The sequence below is a fragment of the Colletotrichum spaethianum genome (assembly GCF_022836535.1).
Source record: "Colletotrichum spaethianum MAFF 239500 DNA, contig08, whole genome shotgun sequence".
Lineage (NCBI taxonomy): Eukaryota > Fungi > Ascomycota > Sordariomycetes > Glomerellales > Glomerellaceae > Colletotrichum > Colletotrichum spaethianum.
Window position 1 is genome coordinate 970,221 of NW_026054778.1, and position 27,201 is coordinate 997,421.

A 27,201-nucleotide genomic window follows, 5' to 3' on the forward strand; every position below is an offset into this window, starting at 1 on the left:
ACGCGTATCCACAGTATTATACATGTTCTTTGTTTAAGCATCCGTGTATGATGGGATGTACCTCGTGGTGCGGTGCTGTCGGCGGCGGGACTGGTCTGGTGTCGTCGGGTCGAACTGTGGGTACCTTCCGTCCCGTCTCTCGGGCCCCACCGCGCGACCGGCCCCGCGTGCGTGAGTGCATCGTGCCTTCCTGAGGTGGCAAGGGGAAGTTGGTCAATGGGTCATGTAGGTAGGCCCTTTTGTTGTCGACGGGGGTCGATCTCGGGGGCCGAGGTTCGAGTCTTCCCTTTTGTCTTTCTTTTGTAGTTAACGTCGTTGATCATTTACTATTCGCTTGAAACATGCAATATAAAATACACGCTGCAGCTCCTTTCATCTCGCCGTCTTTTACAGCCGGCTCGACTTGCCCTCATCCATGATCGCGCCACTCATCATAGGAATCTGCTGCGCATCCCGCCCCAAGACTAACTCCCGCCCGCCTTTGGTGGTCCACCATGCGACGCCAATCGTGGCCCTTTCGACGTCCATCTCGCCGCTGACCAGCACCTCCCAGAAGCGGTCCTTGACAGGCTTGCGCATGACGGGGTCGGCAACCTCGTTCATTGTCTGCGCCGTCAGCGTCATCCAGTCCTCCACAAGCGGCAATGGCAGGAAGGGCAGCGAGTCGATGAGTGTCAAGACGAGCGAGCTCTGCTCGGAAAGAGGCTCTTGTTGCGGCGTAACGCCCTTCTCACTCTGCGCGATGGCATCTTGCGTCTGGGGCAGGAGGATGGTGCTCGCGCCCATAGCCTTGAAGCGCACCATCTCGAGTAGTGTCTCAGACAGTTGTGGCTCTGTGAGTGAGATCGGGAACGGCGGCGAGACAATCTGCATGACTGTCTTGAAAGCTACCCGGAATTGCCGTGACGATATTTGTGAAGGGAAGGATGCAAAAAGAGCATCAACGTAGAACGGCACAAGCCCCACGGTCAAGGGGCCATTGTGTGGGCAGGACAATACAGAGAGGACGGCGCTGTGTGCTGCCTCGAATAGCTCAACCATGGTCGCCGTCAGCGCGCCAGTGTGGGTAAGGTAGGCGGTCGCTGGCCGGACGATGAGGCTGTCGCAGGCCTCGGTGGGCATGTTGAGTGGTAGGTGTTCCGACACGTTCATATAGAAGAGGTCCAGCGTCCGGTCTAGGGGGCTAGGAGGCACCGTTCCCGCATGAGGGGGTTTCGTCTCGGTTAGGAAGGACACACAAGCGTCCCCGAAGCGTGACAATATGTCTAGAGATGTGAGGTAGGTGAAGGTGTATGCCTGGAACGCACTAGCTCCATGCCTCGACGAGACGAAGAACAGGAAACGTAGGGTGTGTAGTGACTTCGTGGCGACTTGGGGAGCCATGGCATCGTCCCTCATACGAGGATCGAGCAGGCTGCGTCCGATAACTGCCTGCAGAACAGCGACCGTCGCGTACATCGTCTTCTTCAGCGTCCCCCACAAGATCGGCCAGGTAGCCTCCAGCGTGTTGATCTCCAGCCGTGCCGTCTCGTCAACGGCGTCTACTGTTGACAACGGATTACGCTGCCATTGCTGGAATAGTTTCTGCGAAAATTCTAGAAGGGAGTCCTGGGCCTCGAGTATGATTGTCGAATCCGTCGCGTTCGTGACGGCAAAGGCGGCCAATCTCGATAAAGGCCCCATACCGCCCATCAATGGTTTGCTCTCGATCGATTGCAGCAGCTGAAATGATGGGGAGTTTGGGTGCCATTCAACGATCTGACCGTGTTGCCTGACATCTTTTCTGATGTCCTCCAAGAACCGGCCATCTTGGAAGCCGTCCTCCCCTGTGATAGCCAGCACAGCAATCGGCAGAAGCGCATTGCAGTTGATCGCGCTCTGATGGAAGTCCGAGAGGAACGGGAAGACGTAGTTGAGCGCAAGCACAATCGACGCCGAAGCAAACGACCCGTCCTGCCTCGACAAAGCCAGATTCGCGGCCGTTACGACCGCCTCCTCTAGCGTATTCCTCAGACCCCGCGACAGCGAGTGCCTATCGTTGCCTTCCATGCCCATCAGGATGCCCGTCAGAACTAACAGATGCTGCCACCGGTTGGAGCGGTCGTCGGCGCCCTTGACTACGGCTCTGACCCAGGCATCGCAACCGAGCCCGCCGCCCTGCCGCGGAGCGTGTGGAGCCGTGATTTTGGCATTGTCCAGCTCATTCTGGCGCACCCGGATCGCAGCGCTGTTGTAGACGGAGATGATGCGCAGGCTCGTTTGTAGGCCGTCGCGGCGGTGCCAGATGGCCGGCGCGGTGAGCAGCTGTGAGGTGAGGAGACCGAGGTTCAGTGGGTTTGAAAGAGTCGTGAGGAGTGTCACGGTCGAGCCGACGATCTGGTCCGTCTTGCGGTCATCGTGGACGTTTTGGTACAGTTGCAGGACCGTATTGAGGAGTCTGTCGGCCGGCATCGTGCGCAGTGGCGGTGCGTCGTTGTGCAGTTGTCGGTTGACGAGCAATCGTGAGCAACGGGCCCAAAGGATCGAGTCGGTGGTGGGACAGACGATAAGACAACCGCGGATGGAAGTCGGTTGGGCTGCGGTGGCTATGATTGACGCCGATGGCAGGACGTTTACGTAGGACGCGGGCGATTTTACCGAGGCACCTGAAAACGGGCCTAAAGCCACACCTCGAGCTTTCCCGGGGAGCTGCGCCATCCCTGCACAACTTCCCGATGACACCTGAAGATCGACCACCCAACCCCAGCAATAGCAACCCCCCAAAAAGTCCCAACCCAACAACAACTACCTACCCGCCGAGCTGTCAACCGCGGGTGTCGACGACTTCTCCAGCCGACATCCCTCCAAACAACCACGCAGACGGACCGCCACGATGTCGCAAACGGCGCGCAACTACCCCCCCGACAACTACAAAACACCCTCGTTTCCCAGCATCAACTGGCAGATTAGGGACCTGACGGACGACCACCGCTGGAGCCTCTTCCACATCAGTGACATCTGGCGCTTCACTGTGCTATGGACCATCATCATCTACTCGGTCGTGCACCTCGGCGCCGCGGCCATCACCATCGCCATGCACACCAATAAGCGGGGGTCGCTGACGTATCTCTGGGCCGTGCCGCTGCTGTACCTCATCGTGTCCGGCGTGCAAGCGCTGGTCGCAGGCAGCGTCGTCGGGCTCATGTAAGTTGCTGCCCTGGACCGCCAGGTGCTAGAAGAAGAAGAAGAAGCAAGGGCTGACTTTTGAATCTCTTCATAGCCTCGGCGCGGTCTACAACTCCGGTTTCTTTTCCATGTCGACCTGGATTCCACTGCTCTGGGGCATCATCAACGTCCTGGTCCTCATCATTGCGTCCTTCACCATCCAGGGTGGTCTATGAGTCGATTACACATACGAATGCTACGAGAAACGATATGATATTATTACATAGTAGAGCTATAATTGATGTTGGTCGACAACGGCGGCGTGAACCCGGCAACCGACGGCTGCGACGGCACGATCTTTTTGATTATCCGCGCCGGGTTGCCGACGACGCACACATAGTCCGGCACGTCCTTGGTCACGACGCTCCCCGCGCCAACGGTCACGCCGCGCCCAATGGTGACGCCGGGCAGAACGATGACGTTGCCGCCGAACCAGCAGTCCTCGCCGATGGTGATGGGCTTCCCGGTCTCCGGGCCACGGGTGCCATTACGCAGGGTGGGGTCCAGCGGGTGCTCGCCGCTGTAGAAGGAGCAGTTGGGCCCGATGATGGTGCGTGAGCCCACCGTGATGAGGCAGGTGTCTACCCACGTGCTGTTGGAGTTGATATAAACGTTGTCGCCGAGCCTGTTGTGCGGTTAGAGGCGGTGAGACGACTTACGCCTTTCACTTGGCTGTGTGTGGGGGGCACAAGGGGGATACGTACTTTACGTTGTAGCCATAGTCCATCTTTATGGGGGCGTCAATCCACGGGTAGCTCTCAAGGAGGGCGTCGTCTTCGTCTCGGCGGGCACGCGGCGGAGGAAGAGGGATGGTGTCCCCGTTGATGCTGTTATTCCGAGTTAGACACATGCTCACCAGGACAGGGCAACGAACTCCTCGGGTGGCAGGGGGTGGGAGCCAAATGCTAAGAAAGCCATGAACACAAACAATCAAGGCGCAAACTTACTCCTTCCACAGACCGATGAGTGTGCGGCGGCTCACGTCGCCGGCGCGGTTAAGCTTGTCGCATGCCGTCTTGCACCGTTTCCGGTCCGCAATGAGGTCTGGGGTGAAGGCCCAGTAGAGCTCGCCGTTCCTCATGCGCCTCCGGTTCTCCTCTCTGTCGATGGAGTGGACATCCATGACTAGCTGCTGCATGTGTGGACGTCCCGTCTGTGTCTGCGCGTTGTGCGTATGTGTATATCTCATGGTCGGGACGGGTGGGTGGGATCTCACGGACAACGCGTGTCGGCGAGTGACCAAGAGTGATGAAGCGAGATTGTGTAGGAAGCGAGCAACGGTGGTTTTACGGGGAGCGAGGAGCAAGGCAAGGGACGTCTGGAGCAAACCCAAGACTTTTTGTAAATGACAAGACCCAATAGGCAAAGGGGATTCCCTGACGGAGAGGTATGGGTATGGCTAAATAGCCTTGAAGATCTCGGATGCCAAATGCCGGCCGTTGTCAAGCTAGGAGTAGTTTATAAGTTTATTTCGCCGTCTAACCCTGAAGAAGGGACGTCAAGTGACCAATTGAGCGATTTGGACCAGGGAAAACTAGGAGAAAAGAGAGCCAAGGAGCAGTAAGCAGTCGGTGAAGCCGAATCGTTCAAGGGTAAAGTTGTCAGTCCGTCGTCAGCTCCTTGTGCTCTGCTCTTCTTCCCCCTCCCCAACAACAGCAGCAGACCAAAGCGCATCCCGCCTCTGTCGCAGTGCCGAGGAGACTCGCGACGACGGTGGGGTGGGCAGCTGCTCCACGCACTTGCGTCACCCGCCCCCCTAACTCGGCCCGCGCTCACGCTTGGCCTTACCCGCGTCCGACTTCTGAACTCTCTGCACTCCCTCTTCCATACAACCACTCGGAAACGTTTCTCGTTCTTGTGTAGTGAGAGGAGAACTGTATCTTCACACCCGAGAAGAAGCTCTTTCTCCCTTTGCACTTTCCACTCAGAGTTGCATTTGGGCTGGAGTGGGGATTTGCGAAAAGCTGGATCCCCCCACAGAGTCCACGCGATAATCTGGACCATACACTTTTTTTTCTGTCTTACCCTGTCGTTTTTTCTCCTAATCTCCTCTGTTCTCTCCACGCAGCCACGTCTTCGGAACCGAAGACAAAGTACCAACCCCCAACGAGCTTTTGCAGGGAGCGCACTCGCGGACTCTTGTCGGTCTCTCTCGCATCCGCGTCCAAAGTGTCGTTGCGCGTAACACTCTCCGGCCGAATTACTCACCCAGTCTACTCTCACTGCCCACGCTTTGATCTGAAGCCGACCAGAGTTGATCAGTGTTGCCAAGTTTTTGACTCTCGTCTCAACGTCTGTGCAACGCAGGTAGCATTGGAATGACGGCACTTGGGAGCTAGAGCCGCCACACCTATTCCTCACATTGCCCCCCTGCTTGTCTGTCCTTTTCGCTGCTTGAGGCTCAGGCCGAGAACTCGACCACAAAACTCACCATTCCGTCCTACCCGTCTCATCCGCATCCCGCATCCCGCGGCCCCAAAGTCCTGCAGGCACAGTGTTCCTGAGTGGCTCGGCCAAGCCTTGAAAAAAACATCGGATCACTGATCCCACCGCCGCCACAATGTCGACCTTCCGTCGCGTGTAAGTAGTTGGCTGTCCTTTCCTTGCCCTTCCCTACCAACTCAGCCCTGCCAAGCCTCCTTCCCTCCCCCATCTTCGGCTCCAGGCTCCGTCAAGAGTCCAGCCCGATTCCCCGTCCGTTCCCCGTTCCCGCCCGGGATGTCGCCCCTCGATAGGTGTGGCTACCGCAGCTGAAGACCCCTTTGAGGGACCCCTTCACTCGACACTGCCCCTCAACACCACGACCCCCGCCTTCACGATGTCCTTACGCAGGCCCGTGAACCCCCTTCACTCCCAGCCCTCGAGTCTTCTAGATCGCTACTATGAAACATCCCCTTCTTCGCCATCTCAAGACCCTCTCCCACACCATCCCATCCTCTCATCGACGCCTCCCACCCTGCCCTCCTTACTCGTAACTAACACTCCACCCCCAGCGACGCCCGCCCCGCGGACCCTCCCGTCGCCGGCAAGGAATACTACCCCCGCCAGCCCAAGTCCCTCGCCGGCATCGCCCTACGTGCCTTCTGCCTCGGCGCGGCTCACCTGACGGGCCTCCTCCTCACCTTCCTTCTCCTGTCCGCGACCTCCTCCCCGCTCTGGCGTCTGCCCTTCTTCCTCGCCGCCCTTGCCCTCTTCCACTTCCTCGAGTTCTGGACCACGGCCGCCTACAACACGCCCCAGGCCACCGTTCACGCCTTCCTTCTCACCGCCAACTGGCCCGCCTACGCCATCGCCCACGCGACCGCCTTTGCCGAGTGCTTCCTGACGAACCTCGTCTTCCCTGGTGCCGTCTGGGTGCCCTTTGGCCTGCGGCCCGCCTTGCTCGCGGCCGGGCTAGTGTTGGTGGCCGTGGGCCAGGCGGTCCGCTCGCTGGCCATGGTCACGGCGGGGCAGAGCTTCAACCACACCATCCAGCACTACCGGGCCGAGTCGCACACCCTCGTGACGAACGGCGTGTATGGCTGGTTTCGGCACCCGTCATACTTTGGCTTCTTTTGGTGGGCCATCGGCACTCAGCTGGTCATGGGGAACCTGCTCTCCCTGGTTGCCTACGCGGGCGTGCTGTGGTACTTCTTCTCCAAAAGGATACGCCACGAGGAGGATCTGCTGGTGAGGTTCTTTGGCCAAGACTACGTCGACTATCGCAAGCGCGTCGGAATCATGATTCCCTTTTGCGGTTAACATGCCTGTGTGGTGGTGTACAACCTCGCAACCGAGCCAGTGGACTGTATAATTCATGTGGTGTTGAACAGCGCCATTCTTGGTTTTCCTTTCTTTTCTATAACCGAGGTAGATACATAAGAGACCAGGCACCGCTATGCCCTTTACAAACTATGCTCGTTACGAGCTTGATGCAGACGACCACGCTATCTGTCTGCTCACGCTACCGTATTTTGCCTGCCAAGCGTAAAAGTACATCAAGGCAGCGAACGGCTGGCCCAGAATGGTGAAAGAAACCCAGAAGATGCAGTTGCCAAGCATGCGGCCTGTTGGGGTCTGCATCTTCTCGAGGGGAGTGGTGATGGCGATCAGAGGAAGTTGTAAGAACATGCCGGCGAAAGCAACACCTGGTGTTGATTAGTATCTGTTTTACGGAATTTGCAAAAAAAGTTGACGTACCAATAATGTTGTGAGTTGGGATGCCCACGAGTACCTCGTGGAGAACTGCCGAGGCGAAGAAGACTGCCAGCTGGGCAGCCCTGGGACTCCATCCTCGACCGATCAGGGGTGAGTAGACGTGACGCTTGAAGTACTGGTACACAGGCTTGTTCCAGAGACGCCAGTACGCACCCAGACTTTCGCTGTTCCACCAGTCCTCGTAGAAGCACCGGTCGCCAAAGCAAGTCACTTCCGCAAGTGCGTTGAGAAAAGACTGGAACAGAGCGAAGAATCCAGCGAGCCAGATGACCAAGGAAATGGTTGAAAGCTTCATCAGCCGCTCAAGAATCTTCGGGACATCCAGGGACGCGATCTTGTCCAGAGAGTTAATCAAGACCGGGGCGGCGTACTGAGCACTGGCGAACCAGATGAAGACGCCCAGACCAAAGACTTCTGCCATGCGCTTAGCGACAAACAACCATCTGATCTTGTCCGTTCTCGGGTAAGCCGGCTGGTAGACCAGGGTCGGTGCCCACCAGAAGTAGGCCAGGTTGTGCATCGTAATGTTTTGCGGGTAGGGGCACTGCTGATAGATCTCGGGCATGGCGGCCAGCTCGCCCTTGACGGGGTGCAGGTAGGCATGTCGCAAGTCTCGGTTCGTGAAGGCGTACGATGCCGTCTTGAGCCAAACGATGATGGCATGAAGCTCAGTTAGGGTACCGATCAAGGGATGGTGGATGTGGAAGTAGACGACGTAGGACGTCACAGCGAGAGCAAGCGTGATGTTTACGGTGTGAATCCAAGCAATGATCATCCATGTAGAGTTGAATCGTGCGCGTTGGTCGTGTGTCGGGCTGGCGGCTCCATCCTTTGACTTTGATCGCAAGCCCCTTGCTTGTTGAGCGGCGGCAAGTTCAATCAAGTATGCGGCAAACAGATGGCAAGGGATGAGGAGGTATAAGCCCAAGCCCAGCGCAAGATCTTGCCGACGGAAATCGTGGCAGCGAACACAGATCAACACTCCATACTACGAATGGTTAGTAACGCGGGACCACGTTCGAACACCAACAAGTGCCTACTTTTTGTATGTTCTCCATCATCAGACGAAGGTTACCGACAACTACCCATCGTTAGCCCAACCACCAAACAGCTCGAATGGCGATTCAACATACCTAGTACAATCACCATTAGGTTCCTGAAACCAATAAAACTCGGAGCAGCATTAGAGTCGTGGCTCAAAGTGGAAGGGCGAGACCTGTGGTGGACGGCAGCAACGTGTCTGTACTTCCGCTGGACCGCCCTCCTCAGCTCATCAGTCGTGCGTTGCTTCTCGGATGTGGTTGGCTCGGCGGCCTCCTTCGGGTTGGAGCTGCCATTGTGTGCGTTGCGTAGGGACGAGGTGGTGGTTGAGCTCTCGAGGCTCGTCACCGTGGCCGTGTTCATGACGGGCAGGACGTCCTAGGAGCAATTGGATCCTCGACAAGAAGGTATGAAGAGGAGGAAAGAGAAGCGTCCACGGTGGATGACGAGGGGGACAGATGGGTGAAAGTTTAAAACGTGAGGGAGCTGGGTTGGTAGGTAAGGAGTAGCTAGTGTGTATGTATATGCAATGCAGGTGAGAGGTGGCAAGCGCGATAAGATATCGGACTGTAAAATATGCAAGACACGACGCCCGGCCAGGGCAGGAAGAATAGGAACGAATTGACTTCGTAACCAGTGTTTCCAAGGGACGACGGATGGCGATTTCGTTTGGATCTAAGCTCCCTAAAAGCTGAGAGAAGCTATTTTATTTTGGATGAGACGGGCGAGTGAGCGCATTGACATTTTTAGGACTGTTCCTTTTTGAAGAGAGGGGCAATGACCGAGGGTAGGGAAAGTAAAGTAGGGGGTACGTCAAGGCACAACAAGGGGGGGGGGGAAACAGGTGGAGGGAGCTAGGCCGACGCCATCAGCCATCGAAGCGTGGGGATCCGTTCGTTAACGTGGAGGAATGATGGAAGAGGAGGCGCGCTGACGACAAGAATGCAGCCGGCGTGCAGAACTGGGCGAGTCACAGAGACGCGAGGCAAGAGGATAATCAAAGACAGAAAGATGCAAGACAACAAAACAAAAGAACTACCTAGACAGACGGAGAAGATGAACAACGCAGTGGGCGGGCTAAAGGTGGCACGTCCCTGGAGATTGGAAGGGGGCCTTGAGAATGTCAGGGTCGTCGGCGCTGTCTGATGTGACGCTCTGGATCGTTGAGGGACAGGGCCAACACTGTAACCAGCCTGGCGCAGTGAGCAGCCCACCTTCCAAGAACCAAACCACACTGCTAAAGCTGACGCCAAGGTAGTTGAGGCCCTGAGAGAAGAGCGCATGCATGCACGCCAAGGGTCTCTATGGTTCCACGGATAGCGACGGCGATCCCCGGTGACATCTCTGAGTGGCGGTACACAGGAGGGCCTCGTGGGGCGTAGGGTGCATTGCGAGAGAGAAAATGAGGAAGGAGCCGTGGCTTGAACTCAATCACATGTAAATTTCCAAGGGGGTGGGAGAGGAATTTCTCTGGCGGAAAAGGTGACTGGGGTCGTCAAATCGCGCCTTTCCGTAATTATCACCTCATTCTAAAATCGCGGGATATTTTGGGGCAAATCCCAGAAATCGCGGATGGAAATTTAGGACCTGAGTCCGATGTTGGCCCGGATAAGAAACCCTGATAAGAACCGTGGAGCTCTCTCAGGTGCACTAGCTTACTGAGCTGCCACTTGCTCAACGGGACATGGGACGTGCCTTCCAGCTGAACCGTTGGCTGAGCTTGCCGGTCATGTGACCTGGAGAAACCGGAGATGGCTCGTGCACGCGTCGCGCTCATTTTCGCTGTGGTGATTGGCGATGAACCAGCCTCGTGGACCGAACAATCGGAAGCTCCGTCACCAACAACGCCGAATTGCAGTTGGTCAAACCTCAAGCTTTTGTCCATCAGTATAAACAAGGATACGCCTTACAGTTGTGACTGGTTGACCTGAAGCTCTCTCATGAGAGTCTAAAGATGGCGTACGATCCTCGAGGGGATCACCATGACAGGAGAGGGCCAGGCGGAGATGGCGACGGTGGATTTGTGAGAGCTCGAGGTCGACGTGAGTTAACTCGTGATTTTCTTATCCCGAACCCATGAAAAAAACCTGGGGCTGGAGCTACTCATTCGGCTGCTTCATCAAAAGCCTGGATACACCATTGTTCACAACGGAGTCACCTCGAAATTCGTGACACTGGTCAGAAGGCATCAGAGAGGTACACGGCTAACATCCTCCAGGTCCCGTCACTGATTACGGATCAACTGTTGCCAACTGGATGCGTCACAGGGCACCTCTGGATGGCGATGCATACACCGGAGAGATCGAACGACCGAGTGCAAGCTTCATTGTCGATGTGAGTTTCTGGCAAGACCTTTACCTACTTACCGTTGCCTTGACACTAACAGCCTCATAGTTCATACCACCTGCTGCGAGGAGGACAGATCCTGGTGACACAATTCCAGTGAAGCACCTCCACTCATCACTCAACAAGATCAAGCATCCCATCAATGTCGTCCGTTGGACGCCAGAGGGTCGCCGTCTTTTGACCGCCTCCAGCAGTGGAGAGTTCACATTATGGAACGGCACGGGATTCAACTTTGAGACCATCATGCAAGCTCACGACTCTGCCATCAGAGCGCTGGCCTACTCCCACAACGATGACTGGCTGATTTCTGCCGATCACGACGGAAGCGTCAAATACTGGCAGCCCAACTTCAATAACCTCCAAAGTATCGCCGCGCACAACGACCCTGTCAGAGATCTCGCCTTCAGCCCAACGACTCCAAGTTCGTCACTGCTTGCGACGACTCAACCTTGAAGATCTTTGACTTTGCCGGAGGAGTGGAGGAGTCGATCTTGAAGGGCCACGGATGGGATGCCAAGAGCTGCGACTGGCACCCGACCAAGGGATTGTTGGTATCGGGCTCGAAAGACCATCTGGTCAAGCTGTGGGATCCCAGAACCGGCCGTTGCCTCACTACCCTCCACGGACACAAGAACACAATCACTAAAACCTTGTTCGAGAAGGTGCAAGGCGACTGCCTCGCGACATCAGCACGAGACCAGACTGCCCGAGTCTTCGACCTCCGAATGATGCGCGATATCTGCTTGCTTAAGGGACACGAAAAGGATATCTCGACCATCGCCTGGCATCCAGTCCACTCAAATCTGCTGACCACTGGCGGCCATGACGGCTCCCTGTATCACTACATCCTGGACGAGCCAAATACCCCGGCCGGCCATGCCAACTCTATGGCGCCGTATGACAGCTCCGATCCCTCGACAACCACAGCCCAGACAATATACCCCGCACACAAGATTCCCTACGCTCACGACTTCGCCATTTGGTCTCTGGATTGGCACCCCTCGGCCATATTCTAGCCTCCGGTTCCAACGACCGTATCACGAGGTTCTGGTCCCGAAAGCGCCCCGGCGATGCCGATGTCTTCCAGGACCGCTACCACGTGGGAGAGGCAGCTGCCGAAGCAAACGGAACCTGGGACCGCCGCGGTGGTCGTCGCCAGAGGCAGGAGGAAGAGGAGCAGGAGATGGAGGACGAGATGGACGGGCTTGTCGACCAGAAGATGCCCCTCAAGCAGCCCATGGTGCCTGGCTTCCCCGGCCTTCCGGGCTTGCCTGGACTACCCGGACTTTCCATGCCACAGAACGGTACTGGTGGTCCCGTTCCACCACCACCCATGATCCCTGGCGTCGGTGCCAACGGCGGAGCACCTCCTCCGCCGCTTCCCTTCCCCTGCCCGGTCTGAACGGCGCACCGCCGCCGCCAATCCCCTTGCCCGGCGGCATCGACCCGAGCAACCCTGCCGATCTTGCCAAGATCGCCGAGATGATCCAGAAGGCCGGAGGCACTCTCCCGCCACCGCCTCCAGGCGGGTTCGCCCCCCCGGCTTGGTACCGCCGCCAAACTTCGTGCCGCCTCCCGGATTCCCGCCCATGCCATGCCTCCCACTGCGAACAACCAAAGCGAGTACGATAGTCGCGGCGGCAGGAGAGCCCCGCTGCCTAGTCAGGAGGAGAGCCTTAAAGCGGAGCAGCGACGGGGCAACTACACCAGGTCGCGTTAGGAACGCCTCCAGGGCAAGGGCAAGATGAGCGAAAATTTGGAGGAGAGGAAAGCGAAGGCCAGAAACCAGCAGCGCGTTGTCACGCTGCCCTGGTGAACCCTCCATGTATGATATTGACTTGAGCTGGACAACGGGTTGATACCCTGGCGTTAGATGGAAACCAAAACAACATAAGTCGGGCACAAATTCGGAACATGAGGAAACTCAATCGTCTCTCACGCTGTGATGTATGTGGTGGCAGTCTGTTGCCAACCGTCTAATCGGCGGGGTCTATCTTAGGTAGTGTACATGTGCGTCGTTGCCGCAAGGGAATCCCTCGCTGAGTGCTTGCTTGCGCCCCCCAAAAATAACTAACTCTCTTCGTATGCAAACGCGACGCGACCAGCCTCTTGTGATTGCTCCTCAGAGGTACAGTAATAGTACAGACATGAAGGAAAACACGCCTCGTCATGCTAAATGTCCGCTACCAAAAAAAGGCATCAAATGATCAGAAGGAAATGCCATGCCCTGTTATAGTCCCAGCTCTCCCGTACCGTCACCATCCAATCTATGGGCTCGGGCTCCGGGACTGCGATCCACCCTTGCCGAACGACTTCTGCCTGTCGGCGTATTCCTTGACGACGATGGCGCACGACGTCTCCGTGCACAGCCTCTTGCGGCGCTGAGGCGCAAGCTTGGTCGCAAACTCGATACCAGCGGCGCGCTCGACGGCCTCGAGGGGCATCTCAAAGTCGGAGAGGGGCTTCTCGTTGGGGATGGGCGCGTTGGGCATGACAAAGGCTCCGATGGCGACGTTGCCGCCGACCTTGCCGTCCTCGGCGAAAATGACCTTATAAAAGTGCGTAGGCACGGCGACGTTGGGCGGGTTGCCGATGACCTCGTACTTTGTGTACCACTTGCCGTCGACGGGGTCGCGCTTGGGCAGGTAGAGGGGGCCGGTGACGATGCGGACGGAGGGGTAGCGGGTGGTCAGACGGCGGCAGAAGTCCTCAAAGTGTGCCCAGTAGTCGCGGTTGAAGCCGTCGCCGACCTGGGGGCACATGTTTGAGAGGTAAAAGGTGTCGTCCATGGCCTTCTGGGACCACTTGCAGTCGGCGGCGGGGACCTGATGGCCGCGGTCGTAACCGCTGCGGTAATAGTCCTTGAGCTTGGCCTGGAACTTCTCGGGGATAGAGGTGTCCTCAACGAAGGCGCTGTGCTTGCGATCGCCACCACGCTGGGCGAGGGAGGCTGGGGTAATGTGCTCGACGACCCAATGCGGGTTGCGCGTGCGGCGGTCGTAGCTCGAAATGAGGGCGTGGCGGCTCGCGAGGTCGGCGACGGGGCCAGGGAAACCGTACTCAAAGAGACCGGCTGGGTTTACGGGGCTGCCGGGGACGGAACCAGGTAGCGGCGGCGACGGCGCGGCGAGCGCAGGAGGGAGCGGCGCATTGGGGTTGGTGAAGACTTGGGTGCTAGGCACCGGGACGGAAGAGGAGGACGTAAGAGAGGTCGTGGTTGTTGGGGCGGTAGGTTGCTTCTGAGAGCGGAACGAGTACATGGTCGCTGTAAGTGCGGCACCGCCTCCCGCGCTTAAAGCTGCGATGAGGGCGAGAGATGTGGTTTTGGACATGGCGACGGTGGATTTCGCAGCGCGCGGCCGGGCTTTTTGTTAATGGTTTGGTTTTGGCAGCAAGCAGAAAGAAGGAGAGAATAGGAAGTTGCCAACGTCAGGCGTTTGGCAACAATGACACTGTTCTGGCCACGGGAATAGGAAGGATGGGCATGTGGTGATGGTGGTGTGGTGGATGTCTCAGCTGTCCTTCATGGGACGGGACTTTGGGAGCTTCGGAGCTGGAAAATTTTGGGCGACGGGCGGCCGCGTCTGGGCTGCAAAGGGATCTCCAGGGACCTGCCGTGCAGTTGCATGGGGGAGCAGGTACCTTGTCCCGAGCATTTGCCGGTGCGAGGTCCAAAGGTTGGGGTGGAAAGCTTTCGGGGTGCAGGAGCTGCTGAGGCAGGCGCGCTAAGGCAGCTCACAGTGGGCTGGTCTCGGTGTGCTTCTCTCACCGAGACTGGGCAAGGTGGGGGGGGGACCAGAAGGGAGACGGGCGGCGGGCGGATGACCAACCCCAGTCTCCGATTTGCGGTTCCCGTCAACCCTGCGGCACGAGAAACTCTCTTTATCTCAAGGATCCCAGCCAACTGGCATCAAGCATGAAAATAAGACAACAAACCCACGGGCATGCCACTTCGACAACATTCAAAAACGCCTTTCACGTGTGCTAAACCAGGCATCCCTTAGCAAGGCGCTTCAGGTGGCGTACGTCAATGAGCTGGCGCGCATAGCGAAGATCACGGGGCTCGAGGGAGTACAAGGATACCGAGCCCATCCGGGTCCTCAAGCCAGGTTTTTCTCGATCATTTGCGTGCTGTCAACCGTATGCCTTGACTCGACCTGGGGCCCAGGGTGGGGGAATCCCCAACAAAGGCGGACAACGTTGCTGTTTTGTAACTTTTGTTTGGCTGCGAGCCCGACCTCTTTTGTGGGATACACAAAACAAAACAAATCCGGGTTGCCCTTGGATGAACGGTTGGTTGTTCTCCTCTCTCGCCTCACCTCAACTCTTCTATGCTAGATGAGCCGCATGTTGACAGCACTCGAAATGAAGAGAAAGGTGGGTCGCTTTCGGGGAGGGCCAGACGGCAAGTTGCCGGATGGCAAGTCAAGTAAGAAAAAAAAGAAAAGGACGAGGCCGAAAGGGAAAGGGAAACGGACAATGTCTGGGCGTGAGACCTCAGACGGGGCGAGTCCAGCCATCTGGCTATCAAGGTTCTCAAAATTCGATCCTCCATTTGCATCGACCAGGACCATGAATAAGGCCCGGCCCCCGGCCCATTTCGCACAGAAACAACGCAGCACCTGCCCCAACAGCGCCCATTTCAGCGCTCTCCGAATCCACTATTCCACGCTGGTCACAAAGCTTAAGGCGCCCGGAGAGTCTCTCCCACCCACTCGATCCATGGTCCCAGCGCTTTCCTTCTAGTTCCATTTTTGTTAGCAGCCATCGACATCACTGCTTTCTCAGCAGCAAAACAACACCCTACTACACTCGTCACATCCTACACCTACGTCCTCTCACCCAACTCCTCGCCTCTCCCCTCGGACCTGTGACGAAAACATCACGACGTCTCCATTGGTCTACCTGCCACCTTGATATCCTTTTCTTCGTTCCAACTTCCAGGCGCCCCTGCATCTCCGACGACTAACCTACTACCCACCTGGGTCTCTTACGCGCGTGTACTACCTACGTCAGAGGTCACCCGTTCCTGCAGAAGGAAGAGCAGCCACATCGATACCTCCACCCAGCTCTCTGGGACCCGCGAACGAGATTCGAAAATCCTATAGAACAAATCCCATTTGAGAAATATCGAATTTACTGTCTGCCCCCCTTATGCGCTGAGCCCCGAGCCCATCTACAGGCACCGATTGGAGGCGTTGGAGCCGAGCTGCTCATCATGGAGGCGACAGAGCTCGACAACGACACCAGGGGGTGGATCATGTGTATCGTGAGCGGAATAGGTGGGTGATCATAGATGCTGTGCCGTGCCGTGCTTCGGCTTGCTGACACGAGTTGCCGCTGACGTTTTCTGTTCCATGACAGCTTGCGTTGTTGGTGCATCTATTATCTGTGTCGATTTGCTTGTGCGCTACATTCCTGGGAAACGCAACTTCAGGATACAAGACAGCAATGGCTTTCTGGCCTGCTCACTAAGCCTGAGCTTCGGCGTCATGGTCAGTTGGTTCCCAGAACCTTCTTGCGATTTGCTTCTGGAGAACGTTGACTGACAATGGCATTGTGCGCAACAGCTCTACTCGGCGTTAAACAGCATGCTGCCGTCCGCGAAACAGTATCTTAAGGAGGATGGGTTTCAGGATCAGCTGGCAGGATTCCTTATGATGGCCTGCTTCATTGGGGGCTTTGTCGGCATCCAGGTCATTTCACGCCTGCTGCACCAGTACATGCCGTCGCATGTTGTCGACTGCGACCACACGCACGACCACAGCGAGAGCGATGCTCGATCGCGCAGCCAAAGCAGAAAGACATCTCTGTACACCTCGAGCCGCCGGTCGTCTCGTCGGCCTCTTCTCGAAAGCGTCGCAAAGAATGGCCATGCCACCGAGTCTACTCCTCTGCTCAATGGAGGGGTGGCGCAAGAAAACGGTGCTCCCCTCGTGGCTAAGCGCCACGCCTCAAGCAGAGGCAACCTGGGCCTCAACACCGGGCATTCGACACCGGCCCGGACCTCGCGGAGCCGTGGTCCCACCGTCGACAGACGACCGTCCATGGCCCAAGTCCAACAGCGGGTCATGTCCTTCGTCAAGGACACAAAAACCAACTGCGATGAAGAGGGGCCGTGCTTTGGGTATACCGACCCATGCGGTCAAGAGTGCTTCAAGCACTTGAGCAACCGATCATTAGCAACTCTGAGACATCCGACTATGCTGCGGAAGAGCACGGGGAGCTTCTACGCTCACAGCCATGCCGACCTGGAGGATCTGGAAGAGGGCGGCTCTTCATGCGACTCGCCAATCAGCGGAAATGTGCGGACCAGCCGTGCGACGTCGAGAGAGCCTCTTCCAGCGCATCCTGATACGGATCACAATGGCCACGGCCACGATCACGATCATCACGATCATGACCATGACCACGACACTCACAACGACGACGAGCACGTGGACGAAGACGTCGAGGCGCAACATCACCACCACGTCCCGACCAACGCCTTCCTCTCCCTTGGCCTGCAGACCTCGATCGCCATCGCGCTGCATAAGTTTCCCGAGGGTTTCATCACCTACGCAACAAACCACGCCAACCCCACACTGGGCTTCAACGTCTTTATGGCCTTGTTCGTGCACAACATCACCGAGGGCTTCGCCATGGCGTTGCCGCTATACATGGCGCTTGGCAGCCGTATGAAGGCCATGTTCTGGGCCGCCGTTCTGGGCGGTCTCAGCCAGCCCCTGGGTGCGGGCGTCGCCGTTTTGTGGTTCAAGCTCGCCAAGCACACCCACCTCACCCCCAACGCCGTCGCGTACGCCTGCATGTTCGCCATTACGGCTGGCATAATGGTGAGTGTCGGTCTGCAGCTGTTTGTCGAGGCGCTCGGCCTGAACCACAACCGGAACCTCTGCATCTTTTTCGGATTCATGGGCATGGCTCTGCTGGGCATCACCAGCGCCATCGCCTCTACGCATTAATGACACGGCATGGCATTTGCAGACGTAATGCTATGTTTAGAGACACAAGCATCAAAATCCCTCTCATCGGCGTTAAGGATTACTCTTTTTGGGTTCAAATTTAGTAGGCATGTTTAGGGACTGGCACAGGCAGGGGCAAGGCAGGCATGGCATATAAAGTTATACCACTGTACGGGTTTATGACTTGAAGGGCTTCAATTGGATTAGACTGAATGGAAAGGTCGCTCTCACAACCTCGCGAGCACGCGCCTGACCAGGTTGGGTTGGTTCTCGACCGCAGGGTATGACGCTCGCGCGACATTATAGATGTGATCACTGAACAATGGAACTTGGAAAGATCCTTTCACCAGAGAGCAAACAGCAGTGACATGACATCATAGAGCGTAAACAGCTCCTCGTGGCTTCCATTGATAGTATGTACATTTTGATTGATCAAAGCAACAACTTTTGGTGACCCCCCTTTTTATCTAGCAACTAAGTATCGTGGCCCTCCGTGCGGCCGGGTATCAATGCTGTCGTCAAAAAAAAAATCACTGCGAACTGTTTTTTGGTCTTGCGCATGGATCTCGCTTAACCCTCGTTTTTAGGCGGTGCTTCCGAGCGCCGGGTCGACGAACTGCGAAAAGTCCTCGTCGATGAGCGCGCGCATGGCCGCCTCCTCTTCCTGCCATGTCTGCGGCGGCGTGCCGAATTCCTCGGTTGCGCCGATCCAGAAGTCGTCGTTGGGGCCCGGGACGTCGCCGTCACCGTCGCCCGTGAAGTCAGTCACGCCGGGGATGATGCCGTATAGCGGTAGCTCCGGCATCTCGCGATCCCCGCCAAAGGGCGCGCCGTTGCCGTTGGGGTCATCCGCCAGGCTGAGGATGGCGGCCTCGATCTGGTCCATCGGCGCAGCAATCGGGGTGGACTCGGGGTGGTGCTCGAGGTGGACCTGGAGATCGTGGTGGCGGATGAAGCGTGCCGTGCAGCCTGGCATGGTGCAGAGGATGGTTCGCTTCGTGCCGGCGATGTCGTCGATGATGTTGGGGGCTTTCTGGTTCGGCACAGGGCGTTCAAGGCCCAGGTGGACGTAGCGGATGTGGTCCTCAAGGTTTGCCTTCGTGACGAAGCCTCCACCGCAGCCCTGGTCGTTCGACCAGGTCTCCAGGTCAGGGGAGTTCTTGACGTCAACCTCGCCGCAGACGAAGCGGAAGCCTTCGTGCGCTGTGCGGACGTGCACCGTGAGGTTGTGTTTCTTGGTGAACTTCTTGTCGCAGCCCTCCCACGTGCATGGAATCGTCTTGCGCGCATCAACGGGGATGCCCGAGTGACGAATCTCAACATGCCGCTCCAGCTCCCACTGCCCTGTACACTTGAACTCGCAAAAGATGCAGTTGAGATGCTCCTTGCGGATGTGCGCCTGGAGCAGCGCAAGCGTCGTGAACCCGACCCTGGTCTCGTCGTCGCCGCCGCACTCCTCGCACCAGAACTGTGGCTCACTGTGCTCGCGGCGTGTATGGTTCCGTAGCGCACCCTGGGAGTCGAAGCCTGCGCCGCAGCCGGACACAGTGCACGGGTAGGCATGGGCGCCAAGGTGCTCGGAACGGATGTGCCGCTGGAGAGTGTTGTGCTTGCGGAAGCTCTGGCTGCAGGGAGGGAAGTCGCGGCACCGGAAGCGTTCCTGGCCGGCGTGGACGTCCTGGTGACGGCGCAAGCGAGTCGCCGTGAGGAAAGACTTGCCGCAGCCCTCGTGGGTGCAGGTGTAGGCGCGCTCCTGGGTGTGGGAGCCTTTGACGTGCTGGCGGAGGTGCTTCTCCTCGCGGTAGTCCTTGTCGCAGCCGGGATAGGTGCACTTGAAGGGGCGGTCGTCTGTGTGGGAGCGGAGGTGGGCGGCCAGCCGGGCGGGCCGGTTGAAGGTTTTGTTGCAGTCCGGGTATGTACAGGGGATCGTCTTTAGGTCCGAGGGAAATTTGCGGGAGCGAGTGGTGAGGGAGGTTTGACCGGTCAGAACGGACTCTACCTCTGCGTTCGCGGTCGAGCCAGAGTTGCTGGCGGTGTCATCGTAGTCGTCGTCGCTGGGGGCTTGGTAGGTCGTGTTAGCGAGATACACCGCTGCGTGGGACGTCAGATATCACCAACCAGTGTCTTCCTGACTCTCTACCTTGGACCGTTTCGGGTCCGAGGCAGCAGCGGCCTCTTGGGCCTTCCTCTTCGTCATGACAGGCGAATTGAAAAGGGCATTGCCTTTATAAACGATGGGGAGGAAATTTCGTCGTCTAAGGTTTGAGAGAGGCCGGTGAACTTATTCCTGGCAGAAATTCAACGATCTTGGGCGGTCAGACGAAATTTTGTGCGCTGCACCAGCCACAGATAGAGGGGCCAGGGTGCCACTCGGTCCGGATAAGCTTTTGATAACGATAGCACGGACCCACCGGAGGAACGCCGTTCAATCGTAGCCTCGTCAATAATTTTTCACGGCTGGACCAAGTAGAGGCACTTTGGCTTTCCCCCGCGACAACCTCTCAACCACGCGACCGAACCAGCGCCACACCTCGACAACCGATCGCACCACATCTCCCAGTCATCACTCTCATCAATTGACACTCCAAGATGTCTGACTTTGGCGATGACGATGTTGGCGGAGGGTACGTAGACAGATCTTGGATCTTGCAAGCGCGACTCTAACTGTTGACCAGCGACGAGCCCATGTACGAGGACGAGGCGGCCGACTACTGGGACCCGGAGGTGCCCGCCGATGACGAGGAGGTTGGACGAGCCGAGGGCGATGAGGAGGAAGCCGATAACGTGGTTGTGTCGGGAGACCCGTCGGCTGCGGCGAACGCAGGCAAGGGAAACGAAAAGTCGCACCGCGACAAGAAGATTCCTGACGACCAGCGGACCACGACGCCATACATGACCAAGTACGAGCGTGCCCGCATTCTCGGCACGCGCGCGCTTCAGATTAGGTAAGAAAAAGGAGCCCTCGCCCATCATCAGCTCCCACGATGCTCGTCGTCATCCACACGATCAACAAGGCTAATACAGACGTTTAGCATGAATGCGCCGGTGTTGGTGGACTTGGAAGGCGAGACGGATCCTCTTCAAATCGCGATCAAGGAGCTCCGAGAGAAGAAGATCCCTCTCATCGTGCGCCGGTACATGCCTGATGGATAGTAAGTGCCGGGTTTCCCCTGTCTGCGCAAGCTCATCCTGGATATTTCTCTCCTGGATTTGATGAACATGTGCTAACTGCGCGCGAACAGCTACGAGGATTGGACTTGTGAGGAGCTTCTCCAGTAAAAAGGGAGACGGCTGACTTTTCGTCACTTTCGGGACAAAGGAAGACACGCACACGCGACTAGATGCAAGGCACCTTATACCCATCTCCTATTGTCGTTGCCTGAAGAGTAGTCAGATCCCCCCTGAGCCGAGGCTCCAAATCCGTTTTCTCTGTCTCTTCTGAGTCTGCCCGCTTCATTGTTGCTGCGCAGGAAGATTTTCGAGGACCACTCCCCCCCCCCCCCCCCCCCCCCCCCCCCCCCCCCCCCCCCCAAAAAAAAAAGATACACCGAAAGGAAGTGTATTGTACTTTGATTTTGCATTAAGCGTGGCATTTTTCTAGGCAAAACAAAAAGATTGGATTTTCAGACCAAAAAAAAGTACCTCCTCGCCGTGAGACGTAACCACATTTACCCCTATTTCTGTTGTCCGGCACTCATCCTTGTGACTATTGCAGCGATCCATGAACGAGTTACGCGTTTCCTTGCTCAGGTCCTCGCATGCGAGTGAGAGACAGTTTGCAGTGTAACCAGTGGGAGCGAGAACCTGATGTCCTCCTTCCCCCGCCAGCGCGCCGGGCTTGGCAAACCCCCGTTGACTGTCCTTTTCTTCCTCTGCGGCCTTCGTGATCCCTGGAACGCGGGGGCCTCGTGAACCCGAGGCCCACGGATCTCGGTGCCATGAAGCGTTCCCTCAAATCGTGATCAAGGACGTCAACCCAACCAACCGATGTTTCGAGCTCCGGCTGTCACAAAGTTCTCATACTTTCTCATCTGAGCTCCTCAGCCACAAGGTTTCCCGATGCTGCGCTTTTCTCCACAGGGCATTAGGCCTTGCTGGAGACCAAGGTTGCAAGAGGGAGGCTGAAGAGACAAGGTTAGCTAAGAACACGCCGTAACGACGAGCTAGGCCCGATATGATTGGCCGGTACGGGATACAGCTTAAAGGACGACGAGGCGATCGCGATCAAGAGGCCTTGGTAGTCGATCCGCGCCAACACCACGGCTCAACTCTCGTAGTCTTTCTGTTGTTGCTGTTCTGTAAAACCCTTTGCGACCCATCTCTTCTTGGCGGAAAAGTCTATCTCGGCAACGACGCAACGGACCGAACTAACCGCACCCGCCTTGACTTAACCTGTCAAGTCTGCCCTCCCTTTCTACTCTCCTCTGCAAAACGAATACGGGGAAGGGTCCGCTACGCTTCGCGTCCTATGGAGTGGCCCATATTTCCTTACAGACAGTCCTATTCAATGCTCGAACCTCATGTCCGTCTCGGCCTGGCCCCCATGTAGTCCGTATGTCCGCACCCAAGTGGAAGCCCGAAATACAACCTCGCGCCATCTCATTGTAGCAAGATAGCCCGTCTGCCCCGTAAGCGATGGAGTTTGCCTCCATCATGGCCCAACCACCGCAGACTTTCTCCCGAACGCGAGACCGCCTCGGCTGCGGCTCTCCGTCACCTCCCGTCCTTACCCCGGCGTGTCCAGCCCTCACACCCGTCTTTGCATAGTTTACGGATTATTGGCTCCGCACTTCACTGCCGCCTTTCACCTTGCCATCTCTTGATCTGCATCGACTTGCGCGTCGTCACGTTCCCTTTTATCATAAACGTAGCGATGCTTACGGGCCGGAGAAACCGACTAGCTGGGTAGCCCTGCAGCTTGATACCCTCCACCACGGAGGACCGAGGGTGCAACCAAAGTTTTGGCCTTCTCCCGGCACGATGTTATTTCTCGTCTTGGCATGGTCTGCTCCTCAATCGTGATATAAAGGGGAAAAGCCTCTGCGCCTTTTGGTGAGAGGAACATTCTGGATAGACCCCCATCCCTCAGCTTGGCGTCCTCTGTCAGCATCTCTGGAAATACCCTGAGCCAGCACGCTCGCTACACCCATTTTTTGCCCAGATCGTTCGTTCTCTTTGTGTCCCACGATGATACTCCAACACTCCACCCTCACGGCGGTCGTAGCCGTTCTGCTACTGTTTCTGGCGAACGCCTCCGCTCTTGTGGCGCCTTGGACGACGAACTTCACCCAGCAGGAGATCGACAGTGGCACCGTCCTCGCGGACCTCAACAGGAAAGCCTACAACAACGTGCTCGCACGTCTTGCGGACAACACCAACAATACTGCGCGGTGCACGAAAGAAAACATCAAAGTCCGGCGCGAGTGGTCCGTCCTTCTCCCCTACCCCCCGGGACGAGCATGAGATCCGCAGTATGATATCACAAACGACCAATAGAAGACTGACTTTGCTCCAGGAGGAGTATACCGGCCGAGGAGCGCATCAGATACACCGACGCCGTCACCTGTCTGCAACGGACGCCGCCCCTCTACGCCGACGTCCCCGGCTCAAAGTCCATGTTCGACGACTTCGTCGTCCTGCACCAGCGCGCGACGAATTTCATACACTCGTCGGTAAGGTTTTTTTTCCCTTCTGGGCTCCTTTCCTCAAATGCAGAGTAGCGCCGGGGAATGACAAGGTGATACCCATGCTTACACGCTAACACCGATGATCTTTCTTCACCAGGCAACTTTCTTCCTGTGGCACCGCTACTACATCTGGACGTATGAGAAGCGGCTAGAGACCGAATGCGGCTACAACGGTAATCCGCCATCGCCACTTACTTTGCTCACCTACAGAGAAAAGACTGACACTCGTCAGGAACCTTCCCTTACTGGGAGTGGGGGCACGACACCACGGACAACCTCTCCTCTAGCCCCGTTTTCGATGGCTCCCCGACCTCCATGGGCGGCGACGGCGCCCCGTCCCGCATGGGGGCCTCGTCCTTAAGAGCCCCTCGAGTAACGTCACCACTGACCTCCCGGCCGGCAACGGCGGCGGCTGCGTCACCCGCGGCCCCTTCTCCAACATGACGGTCCACCTCGGCCCGCATGCGATGCCGTCCTATGGCAACGTTACCGCTCAAAACTCGGCCACGCCTGAGGAGGACAACCCGCGCTGCCTGAGGCGGGACCTCAGCGCCTACCCGCTGCGCCGGTGGGCCAGCTTCCGCAACACGACGACCCTGATCCGGGACAACCGCGATATCGAGATGTTTCAGGCCGTCGCACAGGGTGACTCGCGGTACGTCGACGCCGGGCAGCTGGGCATCCACGGCGGCGGGCACTATTCGCTGGGCGGAAATCCGTCTTCTGATGTCTTCTTGAGCCCTGGCGACACGGCGTTCTATCTGCACCATGGGCAGATGGACAGGGTGTATTGGATCTGGCAGAACCTAAACTGGGCGAATCGCCAGGTGAGTGCCGCCATTCCGTCTTATTGGCAGCACCTACTGCTTGTCCCTCTAAGCGTAGCGGCGACCGATGGATGAGATACTGACCTGAGACTATAGACCATCTCCGGTACGAATACGACCATGAACCAGCCGCCTAGCCCAGAGGTAAAGCTTGACGACGTGATGACCTTGGGACCACTGGGTGCAGGAATTACCCTAAGGCAAGCAATGGATACGGTCAATGGGCCGTTCTGTTATGTATATGCATCAGACTAAATGAGTGCGCTCAGCACGGTAGAGGTTGGATTCGCGATGCGATAAGCTGCGACGTTCAGGCATCGTCTCATCATAGCGATCGAATCCTAAGATAGGCATATAGATGGACAGCAAGCATTATTCTGCCCAACGGTTTGCCGGAGGGCCATAGCTTCTGTATCAGCGAGTACACTTTCAGACACCACGAACCTCTCTTAGCACGGAACCTCGGTCGCGAATCTGTGTGATAAAACCAGGCAGGCAGGGCGCCTGTTGAGTTGCCAAACTTGGGCATTGTCAGTTGCGAGTCAGCCACCTCGTCGTCAAGCTTGAAGTGAGGCGGTGGATGGGAATAGACATGCGAGTGCTGCGGAGTCTCTTCCGGCGTCAGGCAACGATGCACCCCGAGCGCCTGCTGCGATACAGAACACCATCATACCGTTCGTCGTCGTTGCGAGGTGAGTTCTCCAAGACTACCAGCTCGCAAGGGGCAACCCGGTATCATGGAGAGCCGGGCAAGCCGGCCGCCCGGGCATGACGTTCCTGCCGTCATGGACAAACCCTCGGAAGTGCCACACTGCGGCCTGTCGCCCGAGCGGCGCCCCTTTCCCTCCGGTTCATCGCCCTGAGGGAAGATCGCGCCGAACCCAGCCCCAACGCATCGGGCGCGGGTGGGACCCGGTCTCTTTTCTCAGGCGGCTTCATGCTTCATGCCCCGTCGGTTCCAGCTCTCTCATGTGAGTCGTTTCGCAAATGAATCAGTCTGCGCTCGTTGGTATCCCGGATGATAATCCCAACGGCTTTGTTGGTCTGCAACGCTAGTTGCACTCGCTTTAAGTAGAAGGTCGAATCGGTAACGGCAGCTATCAGCGTGAATGATCGGACGGCTTCTTCAAAGGTTCTCCAACAAACGCCAACCTCGTCGCCCACGTTCGCGATCGTTAACCAGCCCGAACCCGAGTCAACCGTCGCATCTTGCAGTCGTCCGTCTCACCATTCTCGAGACGCATTGGCGCCTTGGTTCCGGAGAGCCCGCCCCAGAAAGAAGCAATGATGTTGTCGTCTCCCATTGGCCTGCCCACGGTTGCTCGATGGCTGTCACCCCACCCAGGCCTTGCCATTGCTCGTCCGAACCCAAACTGAATCGGAGAATTTATCTGGTCTACCATTCGAGTCCTTGTGGCTTTTGCCCCGTTGCCTCTTGCTGTCGTTCGAGAATGTGTGAACGGACGGACTTTACGCTCTCGGACCTCTGAAGTCCATCCCGATGGCTGTTTCTGTGATAAGGCAGCATGAATCTCTTAGCTGCAAATATGCGCTCGGCGACGGCGGATCGCTTGCAGCAACAGCTCCCACCGTCGAACGGACAGCAGCACGTCGTGCCGCTCTTGGTGTAGAGATCATGCAGTCGGACGCCGCGCTGCAATCTCTGTGTCCTCGCGTTATGATGGCATGGGTTATCTGTGAATCGCTGCGAAACCACAGCTCCAGATGAATTGTCGACAGCGTGATATCACACGTAAGCTGTGTGTAAGAGGCTGAGATTGCTTAGTAGGCAGCTCTGGCTAATTTGCGTGGACCACCCGAGACCTGACAGTACGTGACAGGGATGTAGGCTCCGTCTCGTCAAAGCCACTTCAGGAAGCTCGAGTATGTGAATTGCGAGCATATCGAATCATCCTCCTCATGCCCTACCAACTGTTCCTTGGGAAACGCAAGGCAGTTCACATGTTGGCCAGTGCCTGGACGACGAGGTCAATATAGACCAAACCACGGCCAAAGTTTCAATGCCTTGGGTCGGGACTTAGAGTTTCCGCGCTCTGGTCTCCCAGCCAAGGATGGTCGCAGGAAAGCAAGCAGAAGGACGGTAGGAAAACGGCAGGAGGAGGCCGTGGTTGGTGAAAAGATGGAGAGAGAAGCTTGCCGTGTGCTCAATATCGCATAATAGGCATGAGTTGTCTCTGGGTAGGTTGGGGAGGTTGAGTTGGGGCTTACGCGGAAGCCAACCAGGAAGGGAGCTGTAGCTCTCTGGTCCAGTCAGCGTTCGGGACAGGTACCGAAGCTACCTTACAGCGGATACATTCCCGCCACGGTACTTCTTAGCCAGTGCGGTGCAGCGCGCGGTGCACCCCTCATGCCGATGACGCACCCCCCACCTCACCAAGGCCAAGAGACAGCTAGCTCCCAGCTCTCCCAGCTTCGCCGGTCCCGCGCGACAATGCGGGGTTCGTTGCAGCATGAGCGAAAAGACCTCCATTGAGCACCCACCCACCCCCCCCTTCTAACGGCATTACAAACACAAATTGGACCTTGCGATAGCTCGCCGGGTAGCTTTACCAGCTTTGGCATGTTACACGCCCCGACTCACCAGTCTTCAAAAAATACCTTGCTGGATGAGAGTCTCGAGGAGGGGTTCTTCTCCAATCCCTGCTGGGCGTTCGGCGGTCCATGGTGGGGTACAATTGGCATCATCACGACTAGGGGCAACGGTCAATGGCAGAATCCAGACGGCGGGACGGGGGAGGGAAAAAACGATGCAGTCCATCCATCCCAAAGCCAAGGCCGTCTTGTCTCCCCTTCCTCCACTTCTCCGATCTGATCTCGGTGGACTTAACTCGGGGTTTTATTTATTAGACTCCTCGGATGCCGCCCTCCTTTCTTGATACCCTGCCCTCCTCTTCTCTACTCTGCAAGCATAGAATA

The 27,201-nt window shown here is 57.1% G+C and overlaps 11 protein-coding genes across 11 annotated transcripts; 6 read left to right on the forward strand and 5 right to left on the reverse strand.

Annotated features, from left to right (window-relative positions):
* Positions 1-387: 387 nt before the first annotated feature.
* Positions 388-2,451, reverse strand: ColSpa_04105 (peroxisomal membrane protein PEX17; the record flags this gene model as incomplete). The annotated part of the gene is made up of 1 exon (XM_049270317.1): positions 388-2,451. One exon carries the CDS (start codon positions 2,449-2,451, stop codon positions 388-390), a length of 2,064 nt encoding a protein of 687 aa, XP_049126274.1.
* A 421-nt stretch (positions 2,452-2,872) lies between these two features.
* Positions 2,873-3,380, forward strand: ColSpa_04106 (uncharacterized protein; the record flags this gene model as incomplete). The annotated part of the gene is made up of 2 exons (XM_049270318.1): positions 2,873-3,183; positions 3,260-3,380. The coding sequence occupies 2 exons, from the start codon at positions 2,873-2,875 to the stop codon at positions 3,378-3,380; spliced, it is 432 nt and encodes a 143-aa protein (XP_049126275.1).
* Positions 3,381-3,423: 43 nt separating this feature from the next.
* On the reverse strand, positions 3,424-4,327 carry ColSpa_04107 (putative acetyltransferase SAR2635; the record flags this gene model as incomplete). The annotated part of the gene is made up of 3 exons (XM_049270319.1): positions 3,424-3,829; positions 3,909-4,031; positions 4,152-4,327. The coding sequence occupies 3 exons, from the start codon at positions 4,325-4,327 to the stop codon at positions 3,424-3,426; spliced, it is 705 nt and encodes a 234-aa protein (XP_049126276.1).
* A 1,437-nt stretch (positions 4,328-5,764) lies between these two features.
* ColSpa_04108 (protein-S-isoprenylcysteine O-methyltransferase) lies at positions 5,765-6,945 on the forward strand (the record flags this gene model as incomplete). Its single annotated transcript, XM_049270320.1, has 2 exons — positions 5,765-5,784; positions 6,198-6,945. The coding sequence occupies 2 exons, from the start codon at positions 5,765-5,767 to the stop codon at positions 6,943-6,945; spliced, it is 768 nt and encodes a 255-aa protein (XP_049126277.1).
* Positions 6,946-7,104: 159 nt separating this feature from the next.
* Positions 7,105-8,805, reverse strand: ColSpa_04109 (diacylglycerol O-acyltransferase 1; the record flags this gene model as incomplete). Its single annotated transcript, XM_049270321.1, has 3 exons — positions 7,105-7,331; positions 7,384-8,389; positions 8,548-8,805. 3 exons carry the CDS (start codon positions 8,803-8,805, stop codon positions 7,105-7,107), a joined length of 1,491 nt encoding a protein of 496 aa, XP_049126278.1.
* Positions 8,806-13,055: 4,250 nt separating this feature from the next.
* Positions 13,056-14,120, reverse strand: ColSpa_04110 (mitochondrial nuclease; the record flags this gene model as incomplete). Its single annotated transcript, XM_049270322.1, has 1 exon — positions 13,056-14,120. The coding sequence occupies one exon, from the start codon at positions 14,118-14,120 to the stop codon at positions 13,056-13,058; it is 1,065 nt and encodes a 354-aa protein (XP_049126279.1).
* Positions 14,121-16,006: 1,886 nt separating this feature from the next.
* Positions 16,007-17,750, forward strand: ColSpa_04111 (zinc-responsive transcriptional regulator ZAP1; the record flags this gene model as incomplete). The annotated part of the gene is made up of 4 exons (XM_049270323.1): positions 16,007-16,070; positions 16,153-16,283; positions 16,359-17,093; positions 17,325-17,750. 4 exons carry the CDS (start codon positions 16,007-16,009, stop codon positions 17,748-17,750), a joined length of 1,356 nt encoding a protein of 451 aa, XP_049126280.1.
* Positions 17,751-18,333: 583 nt separating this feature from the next.
* ColSpa_04112 (transcription factor IIIB subunit) lies at positions 18,334-19,947 on the reverse strand (the record flags this gene model as incomplete). The annotated part of the gene is made up of 2 exons (XM_049270324.1): positions 18,334-19,841; positions 19,869-19,947. 2 exons carry the CDS (start codon positions 19,945-19,947, stop codon positions 18,334-18,336), a joined length of 1,587 nt encoding a protein of 528 aa, XP_049126281.1.
* A 392-nt stretch (positions 19,948-20,339) lies between these two features.
* On the forward strand, positions 20,340-21,029 carry ColSpa_04113 (DNA-directed RNA polymerases I, II, and III subunit RPABC2; the record flags this gene model as incomplete). The annotated part of the gene is made up of 4 exons (XM_049270325.1): positions 20,340-20,374; positions 20,426-20,695; positions 20,783-20,902; positions 20,993-21,029. 4 exons carry the CDS (start codon positions 20,340-20,342, stop codon positions 21,027-21,029), a joined length of 462 nt encoding a protein of 153 aa, XP_049126282.1.
* A 1,908-nt stretch (positions 21,030-22,937) lies between these two features.
* ColSpa_04114 (tyrosinase-like protein orsC) lies at positions 22,938-24,339 on the forward strand (the record flags this gene model as incomplete). The annotated part of the gene is given in 5 exon segments (XM_049270326.1): positions 22,938-23,176; positions 23,266-23,422; positions 23,535-23,610; positions 23,670-23,790; positions 23,802-24,339. The coding sequence occupies 5 exon segments, from the start codon at positions 22,938-22,940 to the stop codon at positions 24,337-24,339; spliced, it is 1,131 nt and encodes a 376-aa protein (XP_049126283.1).
* A 556-nt stretch (positions 24,340-24,895) lies between these two features.
* ColSpa_04115 (uncharacterized protein) lies at positions 24,896-25,127 on the forward strand (the record flags this gene model as incomplete). Its single annotated transcript, XM_049270327.1, has 2 exons — positions 24,896-24,956; positions 24,979-25,127. The coding sequence occupies 2 exons, from the start codon at positions 24,896-24,898 to the stop codon at positions 25,125-25,127; spliced, it is 210 nt and encodes a 69-aa protein (XP_049126284.1).
* Between the last annotated feature and the right edge of the window lie 2,074 nt (positions 25,128-27,201).